This window comes from Pipistrellus kuhlii, unplaced genomic scaffold (genome assembly GCF_014108245.1).
Source record: "Pipistrellus kuhlii isolate mPipKuh1 unplaced genomic scaffold, mPipKuh1.p scaffold_m20_p_7, whole genome shotgun sequence".
NCBI lineage: Eukaryota > Metazoa > Chordata > Mammalia > Chiroptera > Vespertilionidae > Pipistrellus > Pipistrellus kuhlii.
In genome coordinates this window covers 32,229,079-32,241,629 of record NW_023425573.1, presented here as the reverse complement: position 1 = coordinate 32,241,629, position 12,551 = coordinate 32,229,079, and the positions used below count along the sequence as shown (strand labels likewise).

Below are 12,551 nucleotides of genomic sequence, written 5' to 3'. Positions count from 1 at the left end.
AGTGACGGATCTGCCATTACAATGTAAGATGTGACATTTCAGAGTGCATGGTTTTCATGTGTACCGTTGCGCCTGCACACACGCACCTCACACACCTTAAGAAGCCCTTTTACTTTTTTCATTTTAGTGGGTTTTTTGTTTTGTTTTTTTTCACATAGCAGTAATTAATAACTGTCTCCAAATATCAGCCCATCACCTATGGCAGTCTCTCTGGTTGCTCAAGAAAGAAGCCTGAGGCACATCTGGATTGCATTAGGACAGTCTAACCCCTTGGGGTGTGCTGTGCCCTGGTCCCCAGCACATCTTTGGAGGCTGATGCTGTCTGTGTCTTGACCTCACACTGGCTATCTGGCGGTGAGTGGGTGCGTGGGAAGGGGGAGAGGCAAGAACTGGGCTCTTGATTCAAGCAAGGCAAGCCACAGTGCTTGCTTAGCCTAGCCTGGCTGTTGAACAGTTGACAGCCCCAACCTCCTGCCCTTCAGCCTGAGAGGCTGGCTGCTCATCTGTGTCCTCAGGCAGCCCAGGGCTTAGGGGAAGTGTGGGGGGAAGGTCCTTGGCCCCAAAGCTCACACGCAGGGCTTTGAGTCCTGAAGTGAGTAACCCTAACGGTCTTTGTGACCAAAGGACCTCTGGCGCCCTTAGGAGTTCCTTTTGTTTGTTTTCCATCGTGGCCCTCTGCTTATTCCTACGCTGCAAAAATCAGGTATAGCGCGGATTATCAATGCAAGATCTAGGGTCCCCCCGCCCCCGCCCCAGCAGCCGGCGCCCAGGTTTGTGGTGGCCCTTGGGCCACACCGGGGCGGGCCGCGGAAGCCCCGCGTTCTCGGTGGGTGCACGTGGGGCGGGTTGGGGCCACACCGCTCCTCGGCCAGGCCCCAACCACAGCCAAAAGGGGAAGCCCATGCTCCCTCCAGCTCCACTCTTGCAAAGCCCCAGAGCCCAGTCCTCCTGCTCTCGGAGGAGGCTGGCAGGTCCCCTAGCGCCCCCTACAGCCCCTCGTGGGGGAGGGGGGACGCACACAGCCAGGCGCTTCAGCACCACGCCCGGGACCCCACCCAGAGGCCCGCGCCCCGTATCCCAGGGCGCCCGCACCTCCCCTCCCGCGGCAGAAACGGGCGTGGGGTCCTGAGGGCGGGCGGGCGCTGCATCCCAGGCGGCGGTGGCTCCGCCCGGGGCCGACTTCCCCTCCCTCTTTCTGCGCGTCCCTCCCTTCCTCCCTCCCTCCCTCCCTCCAGCCTGCTGGCACCGGACACGCTGAACCTCTTCTCTGGGGGCCCCCTTCCCCTCGGCGGCGCCTCATCCCCTACGACGCCCGGGACCGTGCCCTTCGGTGGTGGATGTCCCCCTCCGGGAGCGCATGGCCGAGGACGCGAGACGAGGGCCGGGCCCCCGGGGCGCCGCCGTCCGGGAGGCGGTGATGCTGCTGCTGTGCCTGGGGGTCCCGGCCGGGCGCCCCTACAACGTGGACACGGGGAGCGCGCTGCTCTACCAGGGCCCCCGCGACACGCTTTTCGGCTACTCGGTGGTGCTGCACAGCCACGGACCCGAGCGCTGGTGAGGAGCGGGGTCCGGGCGCACCGGGCATCCCCGAGCCCGGAGGGGCCCTGGGGAGGGTGCCTGGGGACTGCCCGCCGGGGGTTCCAACTTTCCTCCCTCGGGAGGCGGCAGAGGGGGGTGGCTGGCTCTTTGGGGAGCTGCCCGGGAGACCAACTTATCTCGGGGTGGCAGCGCCCGGGGTGCGTCCTGGCGCGGGCCCTGGAGCTGCGAGTTCGGGAAGCCCGGGGGCGCGCGAAGGGCTGGCGGGGGAAGGCGGAGGGCCGGCTGCCAGCTGCTCCCCGGGAGGTTGGGGGCGGGGGGAGGGGGGGGGAGATCCGAGTCCGCGCAGCTCAGCCCCGGCCCCGCGCACGTGTCCCCGTCTCCGCAGGCTCGTCGTGGGGGCGCCCACCGCCGACTGGCTGGCCAACGCCTCCGTGGTCCACCCCGGGGCCATCTACAGATGCCAGATCGGGAAGAACCCCAACCGGACTTGTCAGCAGCTCCAGCTGGGTGAGTAGGACCTGGGAGCAGGAGTGAGTGCACACACACACCCTCCCCCCCAGCTCGGGGGCTCCTGGGTCACACACACAAGTGCAGGAAGAACGAACGCATGGTGCCTCCTGCGTCTGGGGAAAAGCTAACGGTTTTCACTCAACTCCCCACACCGCCTTTGCTCCTTCACACTTCCTTCTGTCACCATCCTCCCGCCTGTGCCAAGCCCTGGAGCGATGCTTGCAGGACTCTGACATAACTCTGACTAAACTACGTAGAGGAGCATTTTTATGGTACCTTCCCCCTCCCCCATTCTTTTGTCAAACACGTTTTAAGGTCTCAGCGCATGAAGAGCAGGATACAGCTAAGCTGAGACTTAAGAGCTGTATTTCCATCATTGACCCACCAGCCTCATTAAGAGACAAGGGGCCTGGGGGCAGATCAGGAAGAGCGGTTGGAATTGATCCCACATCCTGTCAAGCAGCCTGAGGGCTCTCTAAGACAGAAAACGGTGTAGCTTTACTTATTAGCATATGGAAAAAAATGTCAAAGAAGGGCTCAGGAAAAACTGGCATCTTCATCATTCATACAATTAAATCAGCTGGAACATATAACTGTTAGTTTTTATCTCCCCAAAAAACGCTCATGTTCAATAGCTACTTCTATGGGAAGTCATTTCTTAAGGTCTCTTCTTAGATTTATGATGACTTGGAATATGCGTTTTGAAGGGGGAGGGGAGAAAGTTCACGTTTCAAAGCACCACAAAGCAAGTTTGCTTTGCACAGATACATGGGGTGGGGTGTGAAAGAGGAACTAATACTAATTCAGAGCGATCTTGCTCCAAATACTGTTAGGCACTAGCTATTTAGGTTGCTTAATGTTTTCCTCTCAGCACCACTGGGTCATATGGGCATTGCTCCTACTTACCACACAGAGGACTCTGTGAATTGGGGGGTTGCAAGTCCTTCTAAAGGCTACTCAGCTCGTGAGAGGGAAGATGGAACCTCAAGTCAAAGTCAGGGCTGCTTGGGGCCAAAGTCCCAGCCCTGTTCTTTTATGTCCTCATCTTCAGTGCAAATTAAATTAAAGGAACAGTCCAACATGTTGCCTGCTGAGCTGATGAGTCATCTGTAAATGGTGAATAAAAGGTTATGATTGGTACCGTTTTCATATTGAGACTTTGAGATAAGCTAGTTATTACACCTTCAACCCCTTTTTATAGTAGTTTTTGCTTTTTCTCAAACTACCCTGTTCCCCGGAAAATAAGACAGTGTCTTATATTAATTTTTGCTCCCAAAGATGCGCTAGGTCTTATTTTCAGGGGATGTCTTATTTTTCCATGAAGAAGAATACGATACACATTTATTGTTAAATGAAAATAAAGGAAATTTATTACCTGTATACGGTACGGTAGTACGGTAGTTGTCAACACAAACCAGACAAACTGTGAATCCTACAGTATCAAGAATTTACTCATTTATTCAATAACAATCATGTCATCATCTTCTGGAACATCACCATAACAATCCAATTCCTGAATTTCCTGGTGAATTTCTTGTGGCTCCATTTCTTTCAGAATCAGTGGACCAAATCTCTCATGTTTAGCAATAGCATTCTGAGACAGAGCATAGGGGGGGGGGTCTTATTTTCGGGGGGATGCCTTATATTTCACTCAGAGGGAAACCCGTAACTAGGTCTTATTTTCGGAGGATGTCTTATTTTTAGGGAAACACGGTAGGAAGCTGGTTTTCTTCATTTAGAATGAATTCAAATAGAGTATGCATATAACGGGATTTTTGTTTTTGACTCAGAGAGCATCCATAAAGTCTCGGAGTTGTCAGTAGCATGTAGAATAAGCCCCAGTCACTCATGAAGCTTCTTCCACCTCCCAGAGCAGACTATAAAAGCATAACACTATTTGGAATAATTCTGTAAAACATCATTTTCATTGCATGAGGGGATTGTGGGATAAAGAATTGATGAGTGGAGCAGGCAACCTTGACCTGCCAGAGGATCTTGACAAGACTTCAAGAGGTAGAAATGTCATTTCTGTTATCCTGTCATAGTTTTCTGATCCATGACATTATAACTGCTGGTTCCTAGCACTCAATTCCTATCTGGAAGGTCATGGAATCTATTTCTATGTATTTTAACTGGAAGACGTCAGAGCATTATATACAATTTCAGATAATAGCACCTGTTAAAATTGAAGGAAAACCTAAATTCTTTGGGCATTTGGAACATGAGGATCAACTGCAGAGATATCCTTAGAGAAATTAGGTAAATGTATAACAAACACAAATTAAATGAAGATATACTGATAAATGAATGAATAGAAGCAAAGCGAAAGTTTGTTGTCAACCTGACTGTTAAATAAGAGAAGTAATTAGAAATGACAAGCCAAAAGGATATTTTTAACTTTTAAATTTTGGGCTAATTAAAGGCAAAAAGGAAGACAAGATTTCTATTCAATCTCTGATTGCAACATTAATGGCTGTAGTACTAGCTTTTCGTATTAGCAAAAGAATTGACTAAAATCATTTTTCATGCAATGTTTTAAACAGTGCATCTTCTTTTCCTTTTATAAAGAAACTAGAGGATCAGTGCACAACATTCATGCACTGGGTGGGGGACCTGGGGGTCCCTTAGCCTGGCCTGCATCCTCTCCCAGTCTGGAAGCCCTTGGGGGCTGTCTGACTGAAGGCTTAGGGGAGCTGGCCTAAGCCGCAGTCAGAGATCCTTAGTGCTTCCTTGGAGGCAGGGGAGGCTCCCCACCACCACTGCTGCGCTCCCCAGCCATGAGCCCTGCTTCTAGCTGAACAGTGCTCCCCCTCTGAGAGTGCACTGACCACCAGGGAGCAGCTCTTGCATTGAGCATCTGCCCCCTGGTGGTCAGTGCACATCATAGCGACCAGTTGTTCCGCCGTTTGACTGATTTGCATATTAGCTTTTCATTATATAGGATTATGTATCTCCCCTTTACCCAAGAAGAGGGTAAAGGGGGAATAAGTGGTGATGAAAGGAAACTTGGTGATGGATGGGGTGGTGAATACACAATACAACGTACAGATGATGTATTATGGAATTGTACAACTGAAACCTATATAATTTTATTAACCAATGTCACACCCATAAGTTCAATAATTTTTTTAAAGTTAAGTGTATTAATTAAAAGGTAACAGTTGAAATGAAATGCAATGAAAAATATTTTCTTGTTGGCTGAACCAAAAAACCTTATAATAACTAAATATTGAGCTATGATTGCCATGCCAATAGGTATTTTCTTTCATTTAAAATAGCTTAACTTGAAAAGCCATAGATGAAGTTGAAAGATCTCTTACATTGGTGCCTGTCTCTGGCACAATTCAAAATCCTATACACACTGACTAGCCTTTAGGTCTCAGAATTTCAGATCAAAGTTTAATTCAAATAGACAATTCCCCATAAAAGAAGTTCAATATCCACCCCACCCCCATACTTCCCCTATCTTTGTGGATGATGTTGCTGCATTTGTGGTATATTTACTATAGCTATAGTCTAAAGTGAGCAGCAAATGCCCTTTTATCTAGAATAGGGGTGTCGAACTCAATCAGAGAAGGGGCCAAAATCTAAAATCCAGCCTAAATCGCGGGCCGAATGGTTTACTGAACAGTCATAAACTGTCATTGTGATGGAAACGCAGTGGAGTGCAGTGATGACAGCGTGGTGCGGGCCACATTGCAAGGCCTGGCGGGACAGATTTGGCCCGCGGGCCTTGTGTTTGACACATGTGATCTAGAATGTTCAGGGTGTGAGATGTTGAGAGTAAGATACCCTTTCAGGGACATGAATTGGATTGGCTGTGGAAGAGGCATATTCATCCTGCATGCAGACAAACTCGCTCACCTTCCTGCCTAGCTGAGAAGTGGCTCTCTTCTCAGTCCCCTGGATGAACCAAAAGGAAGTTAGTCTTCCATATGGAGGGTCTTGTTCGCAGAGACGTCATATCTGAGGAGGCTCTAGTGATTGCCGCTCATCCAGTTGCTTCTCTTTTTTTTTGTTTGTTTGTTTTGTTTATATGTTTGGTTTTATAGAGGGAGAGGGATAGAGAGAAACATGGATGAGAGGGAAACATCTATCAGCTGCTTCCTGCACACCCTCTATTGGGGAATCAAACCAGCAACCCAGGCATTTTCCCTGACTGAGAATCGAACCTGTAACCTCTTGTGTCATGGGTTGATGTTCAACCACTGAGTCACACTGGTCAGGCTGTTTCTCCACTCACAGTTTGCATCCTTTCTGAAGCTTTTTAAAAAGAAACTTTGATAGAAGATGGTTGTTATAATAACGCATCACAAATCACAACTGTATTACTATAGTTATACTCCATCCATGGATTACAATATTCAAAGAATTAGAACATAATAAGATGCATAAATGATTATAAAATCATACTTCAAAATTTTTATTTAATTGATTATTCAAAAAAGATTTCAGATCTTTCATTACTTTGGAGTTTGCCCTAATAGCATTACACACACACACACACACACACGCCCACAATTAGTCTAAAGTTACATAGATACACTGCCCAATACAATAGTCAGTGTCCACCTGTGGCTATTGAGCACAAGAAATTTGGCTAGTTTACAGTGAGAGGTGCTGTACTTTAAATTGCATGCTGGATTTCAAAGACAGTACAAAAAATAAAGTACAATATTCCATTATTTATTTTTTAAATATTTTTTTTAATCGATTTCAGAGAGGAAGGAAGAGGGAGAGAGAGACAGAAACATCAGTGATGAGCGGGAATCAATGTTCGGCTGCCTCCTGCACATCCACACTGGGGACTTAACCCACAACTGAGACTTATGCCCTGACTGGGAATCGAACCATGACCTGGTTCATAGGTCGATGCTCAACCACTGTGCCATGCTGGCTGGGCTCCATTATTTTATTTATTTATTTTTTAGATATCGATTACATGTTGAAATAAATAGTGAAAAATTAATAGTGATTACATGTTTGATATTTTGGATGTACTGAGTTAGATCAAGAATATTGTTAACATTAATTTCACCTTTTTAAAACTGTTTTAATGTTACTACTATAAAATTAAACATTTTATATGTGGCTTGTATTATATTCCTATTGAATAGCACTAATCTAGAGAAACATAATTTTCCTGCATAAACTAACACTAACTTTTTAGCAGGTGTCTATGCATAAATAGATAATACTTTCACTTTTCTTTTCCAGACCAAGCATTGTACAAGCACTAGATCTTTTTCTAATTCCTCTCTTTTTCTTGCTACAAAGAATGGTCCATCACAAGTCAGTCATCATTATTCCCCTTCAGATTTCTTTCTAAAAATTATATTCCCTTCGCTAGCCTCCTGGTTTATATTATACTAGAGACCTGATGCACGAAATTCGTGCATGGGGGGGAGGTGTCCCTCGGCCTGACCTGCCCCCTCTCACAATCCGGGACCCCTCTGGTGCATCCCTAGGCCTGGCTGGCAGAAGCTGGCCCTGCCCCTGCCCCTGCCTCCAGTAGCCTCCCTCTGCGTGGGACAATGGCTTGGCTGGCCTGGACCTCCCTTTGCTGGGCAATTAATCACAGGGCTCCATGATGATCTCCCAGCAGCGGGAGGCCCCACCCACCCAGCAGGGGCTCCACAATCCATCACTGCGCAAAGGGTGGCCTGGGCCTCCCTCTTTGGGGCAATCGTGGAGCCCCCCATTAACCACCCCCCGACCGGTGGCTTGGACCTCCTTCTTTGGGGTGAGCCCCCCCGCCCCAGCAATCCACCTGCAGAGGGTAGCCTGGGCCTCCCTCTGCGGAGCGATCTTGGCATCCCCGACCAATCACATTGCACCCGCCTTGGATGGCCTGGCTCCAGTGCCAGTCACAGCGTGGTCGTCCAGAAGGTCATTCTGCTGTTTGGTCCTTTGGTCCATTTGCATATTATGCTTTTATTATTATAGATAACCTATTTGGAAGAAGTTAAGTCAATTAGCATTGGATCATTAAATTTATTATTACTACCACGCTCTCGCTTCTGCGTGATTTACAGGAATTATTAGCTTAACATTAAAAGGCAAACCTCCCACTGTTGAAACTCTAAATATGTACTTGATAACTTTTTCATTTGCACTACTCTTCAAATTGTAGCTTATGAGGCTGAGTTGATACAGACCGGTCATTTTGAAAAATCATCTGTGAACATAGGTTGTCATGGTAATTATGTAGAAAAATCAAGACAGAGAGCTTCATTGATAAACTGTAACATTAAGAGAACTAAGTTCCCTGATTTCCAGCAGTTTCCTAAACTCCATCTAAAAGAATGGCTTCCACCTAATTGGAGAGATGAGGTTTTCTAAATGCATTTTATTTTTGCCCTTAAGTTTACTTGATTACTGTGTCATATTCCTAATGACTAACAAATATCTCCCCTGATGGTGCTGTGCTGGTCAGTAATGGTAATCCATTGTATACGGAGGTCATTTATTCACTCAGTCATTTATTGAGGGGTGACGAAGGGCCAGAACCTAGACACACAGAAGACACATGGTCCTTGCCCCAGCAAGTTCACAGTCTTTTGGGTTCTTATTGGAAAGTATGGGAAGAAGATCTGAGGTAGGAGAATACGGTGATGTCTTCCTGAGAAACTGATGTTCATGTGGGAAACTTAATAGAAATCAGGAGTCAGAGCAGAGAGCGGTTACAGGAAAAGGTGTCAGACAGAGCAAACTGTGCATGAAGACCCTGAGGTCTTCGAACTGAAAGAAAAATGCATTCAGTTGGACTGTGGAAGGTAAATCGGAGGGTAGGTTGGCGAGGTAAGCGAGGATTATTTTGGGTACAACTTCCTAAACTCCCTTCAGGATTATGAATCTGTCCTATGGTAATTAAAGCTGGGGAGTGACATGATTGGATTTGTGCTTTAGATACTTCTGGTTTCGGAGTAGCGAATGCTTTGGAGGAAATGGGTTAAGATAGTGGCAGTAAGAATGGGGAAAAAACAGAGATTATGCAGTTATTTAAAAGACAGATTCAGCAGGATGTGATCATTATTCAATGAGAGATGAAGGAACGTTTCTTTAACCCCTAAGACATAATTTATTTTTAAAATTAACCCAAAACAATTCACTAATTTATACAGACAAACTGTAAGCGAAAAATTCCACAGTTGATTCTCATATGTGACCTCCAATCCAATCTCCTTCATTTGAGAACAGTTAATATTTAAAAAGTGTGCTTTAACTTTTAAGTATTCAGAGAAGTTTCCAAAGATGGACTGACGTGGGCTGTTGTCTGGATGATTGTGCTATGTCCTGTGAGACAGAAGTAAATATCTAGTCATCAGTTGGAGGTATGGGTCAGGCGGGCAAGAGAGGTCTGTACCAGCAATTCAGAGTTGAAGGCAATTAGCCCAGAGATGGCAGTCAAAGCCCTGGAGTTTAATGAGTTTAATCTGGGAAATCTCCATCCTGAGAAGATTAGAGGGCCCAGGATAGATCCCTGAGGATGCTACCATTGAGAAGTGGCTGGAACAATGCTGCCCTGCTCGGGCTGCTATTTAGAGTCTCCTGCAGAACTTTAAAAATACTGTTGTTTATTCCCCAAGATGTTGGGAAGTGGGTCTAGGTAAGTGTAATATTGTAATTTATAGAAAGAAAAACGTATATATTTGGTTTTTGTTCCTCTGGCACAAAGCACCTATCAATAAAACCTTTTAATTTCCTGAGGAATAAGAGAGACAAAGATACCTATGGTTATTTTAATGAAGCGGCTTTTGTACCTCACTTAAGAATGGAGGCTGGTCCCAGCCGGTGTGGCTTAGTGGTTGAGCATTGATTGGATTCCCAGTCAGGGCATGTGCCCAGATTGTGGGCTCGATCCCTAGCAGGGGTGTGGATGTTGATGTTTCTTTCTCATTTAAGGTTCTGTCTCTCACCTTCTCCCTTCCTTTATCTCTGAAACCGATAAAAAAAAAAATTTGGCAACTATCAAAGAAAAAAGAATGGGGCTGGTTACTAGTGGAGCTGACCAGATTATTAAAGAGTGCGGACTTTTCAGTCCCACTCCCATGAGCTCCAAGATGGGGAAAGGGGGTGGAGGTGGAATCAATCACGAGTTGGTATTGGAATGGGCAATGTTTTAATCAATTATGCCTATATAGTGAAGCCTATATAATGAAGCCTTTGTAAAACTCAAAGGATAAAGTGTGGAGAGCTTCCAGGTTGATGAACTCATTGGAATCGAGTGCAGAATCCTTAATAGGGCATCAGGATTCTCTATAGGTTCCCAAATGATACGAATATTCTTCTTCTCTTCTCCGTGGTTGTGAACCACGAAGAAGAGAAGCCTGAAAAAAATACCTGAGAAGAAGGGATGGGAAGGAAGTCAGGTTGGTGTGGCATTACAGAGGTCTAAGGATGAGAGAATTTGAGAAGAGTGAGTGATCGACAGGATCAAAATCGCTCCAGTCGCAGGCTTGTCTCTTCCTTTTTCTAGTTACTGTGATTCTGTTGCTGTTGAGTTGGGTTTGGGGGGGGGAGTTGCCAAGAGTCAAGCAAGGAAAAAATTAGAAGATTTCATTGGATTCAGATAGAATCAGTCCATTAGTAACCTTGGAATTCCAGTTATAGAGGTGAAGCCAGATTAGAGGGTTGAGGAGAAGTAAGAGTGAGAAAATATGGAAGCAAGTCTCAATAACTTTTAATTAGGTTCCTCATTAATTGTACAACTTTTGTCAATTACTTATGCTAGGTACTGGGAATGGAAAGTTGAATAGGACATGGCTGAAGCCCTCAAAGAACTCAGTTGAGCAGTTAATGATGAGAAAATATCCTAAGTGTGATCATAGAGACACACACTGTGTAGGTTTGGGGGAGAAATTGGATAATTAGAGATGGTTTCCTAGAAGAGTAGACCCCTGAGTAGTTGAGCCAGTTCTTACCAGTTTTGATGAGCACATAGTAAAAGCTCAATACATATGAAATGGATGGATACATTTCTCTGATTGGGTGGGATCCTCTGCTGCACACTTCAGCATCATTCCAAGAAGTGTAAGCAGCCTTGGGTTCCCATCAGTTTGTACCAGGCAGTCTAAACAATAACACTCACTCCAGAGATGGGAGCTTGGACCTGACCATCTTTAAAAACAAGGATTTTTTTTAAATTTTAAAAGTAGCTGAAATGTCAAATTGAAACATATAAGTGGTCTTATAACTGATAGGACTGGGCTCAGTAATGCAGTGTGTTTGTGCTGATGCTCTCAGTTTACCTCCAAAAATCTGTTTTTTTAAAGATAGCAAATATTTATATGAAAGTCTGTGATGCACAATGAGAAGAGAAACCATGCAGACTTAGCTGCCAGATCTCTTTGATGGGAAATAACGTGTCAAGAGGCTTAAACACCCTACATGAAGACTTTCCAGGCACACCCTCTGTTGTGAAATCTTTCTAGGTCTACCTCACCCTGATACCATTCTTTGTTTTTCCTGTGAACGTTTTCTGTTTGATAGTTTTTGTACACAATCATTATCTCTGCAACATTTTATCCCATCCTTGAAGCTTTTTATAGAGACATGTCTGCTAATATCTGTAACTCCTCATCTCAGTCCGATCCTCCATTGGTGCAGGGCAATGCCAAACACTCCCTGACTGATTGATACTTCTCTCTTGTATTTTTAAGCCTTGCTGTCTTCCTGACATCTTCTGTTCTGCCCTGTGAATTCCCAACCCAGGCACAGAACTTCAATATGGCCCACCTAGCATTAAGCCAGAGCAGATTTCCCCAGAGTTTGCTTCTGTAAACATTTTTGTGTTTTCTTCTTTCAAAGACACTCAAAATGGTATTCATATATTAGTGATAGTTTTTCAAGTGAATCCTGAAGACAAAGAGATTAACTGGAAACCATGGAAGAAGAGAATTTTTTAATGTTGGAAATTAATGTTACCAGCTTAGTAGATTTATTATAGAAATAAAATGAGTATAGAATTATTAATAATGTTAATATTGGGTTCTTTTCCTACATTAATAGGGGAAAGTATTAATAGCAGATCATTGAAAGGTAGTATAAGTGCTAATTAACCATGTGAGCTTGAATCCTTTCTCCACTAATTAGGGTTGTGATTTGGGGCAAGATGCTTAACCTCCCTTTGTTTCAGCTTCTCCACCTGTAAAATTGGGACCATGATAATAATACCTACTCATAGGGATGGAATGAAAATTAAATGAGTTAATATATACATAGAAAGCATATCATAAATATTAGCAATTATTGTAAGACAATGGTCCATCTTTAAATTATGTTCACTCATGTTCAATTATGACAAGTTGCAGTATATTTTTCTGGTGAAGTTAGTAAAAAGGTTTGTGTAGGTTTTCTGCAGGAATTTGAGTTTGGGCCTAAGATCTCTGGAAGAGACACTAAACCTAGAATCAAGCTCCTAAATGACCAGGTTTTCCAGAGTTCTGGGGCCTTATGGGTAGCTCAGGATCAGCCCCGATTTATAAAAAGGCAACACAAAA

At 45.0% G+C, this 12,551-nt stretch overlaps 1 protein-coding gene across 1 annotated transcript in view; it reads left to right on the top strand.

Moving 5' to 3' along the window:
• Positions 1 to 1,226: 1,226 nt before the first annotated feature.
• ITGA4 (integrin subunit alpha 4) overlaps positions 1,227 to 12,551 on the top strand; it is a 65,504-nt gene continuing 54,179 nt past the window's right edge. The window contains exons 1-2 of the mRNA XM_036421589.2: positions 1,227 to 1,554; positions 1,925 to 2,046. Coding sequence (XP_036277482.1) covers positions 1,358 to 1,554; positions 1,925 to 2,046 — 319 coding nt within the window. The 5' untranslated portion in view covers positions 1,227 to 1,357. The remainder of the gene's footprint in view (positions 1,555 to 1,924; positions 2,047 to 12,551) is intronic.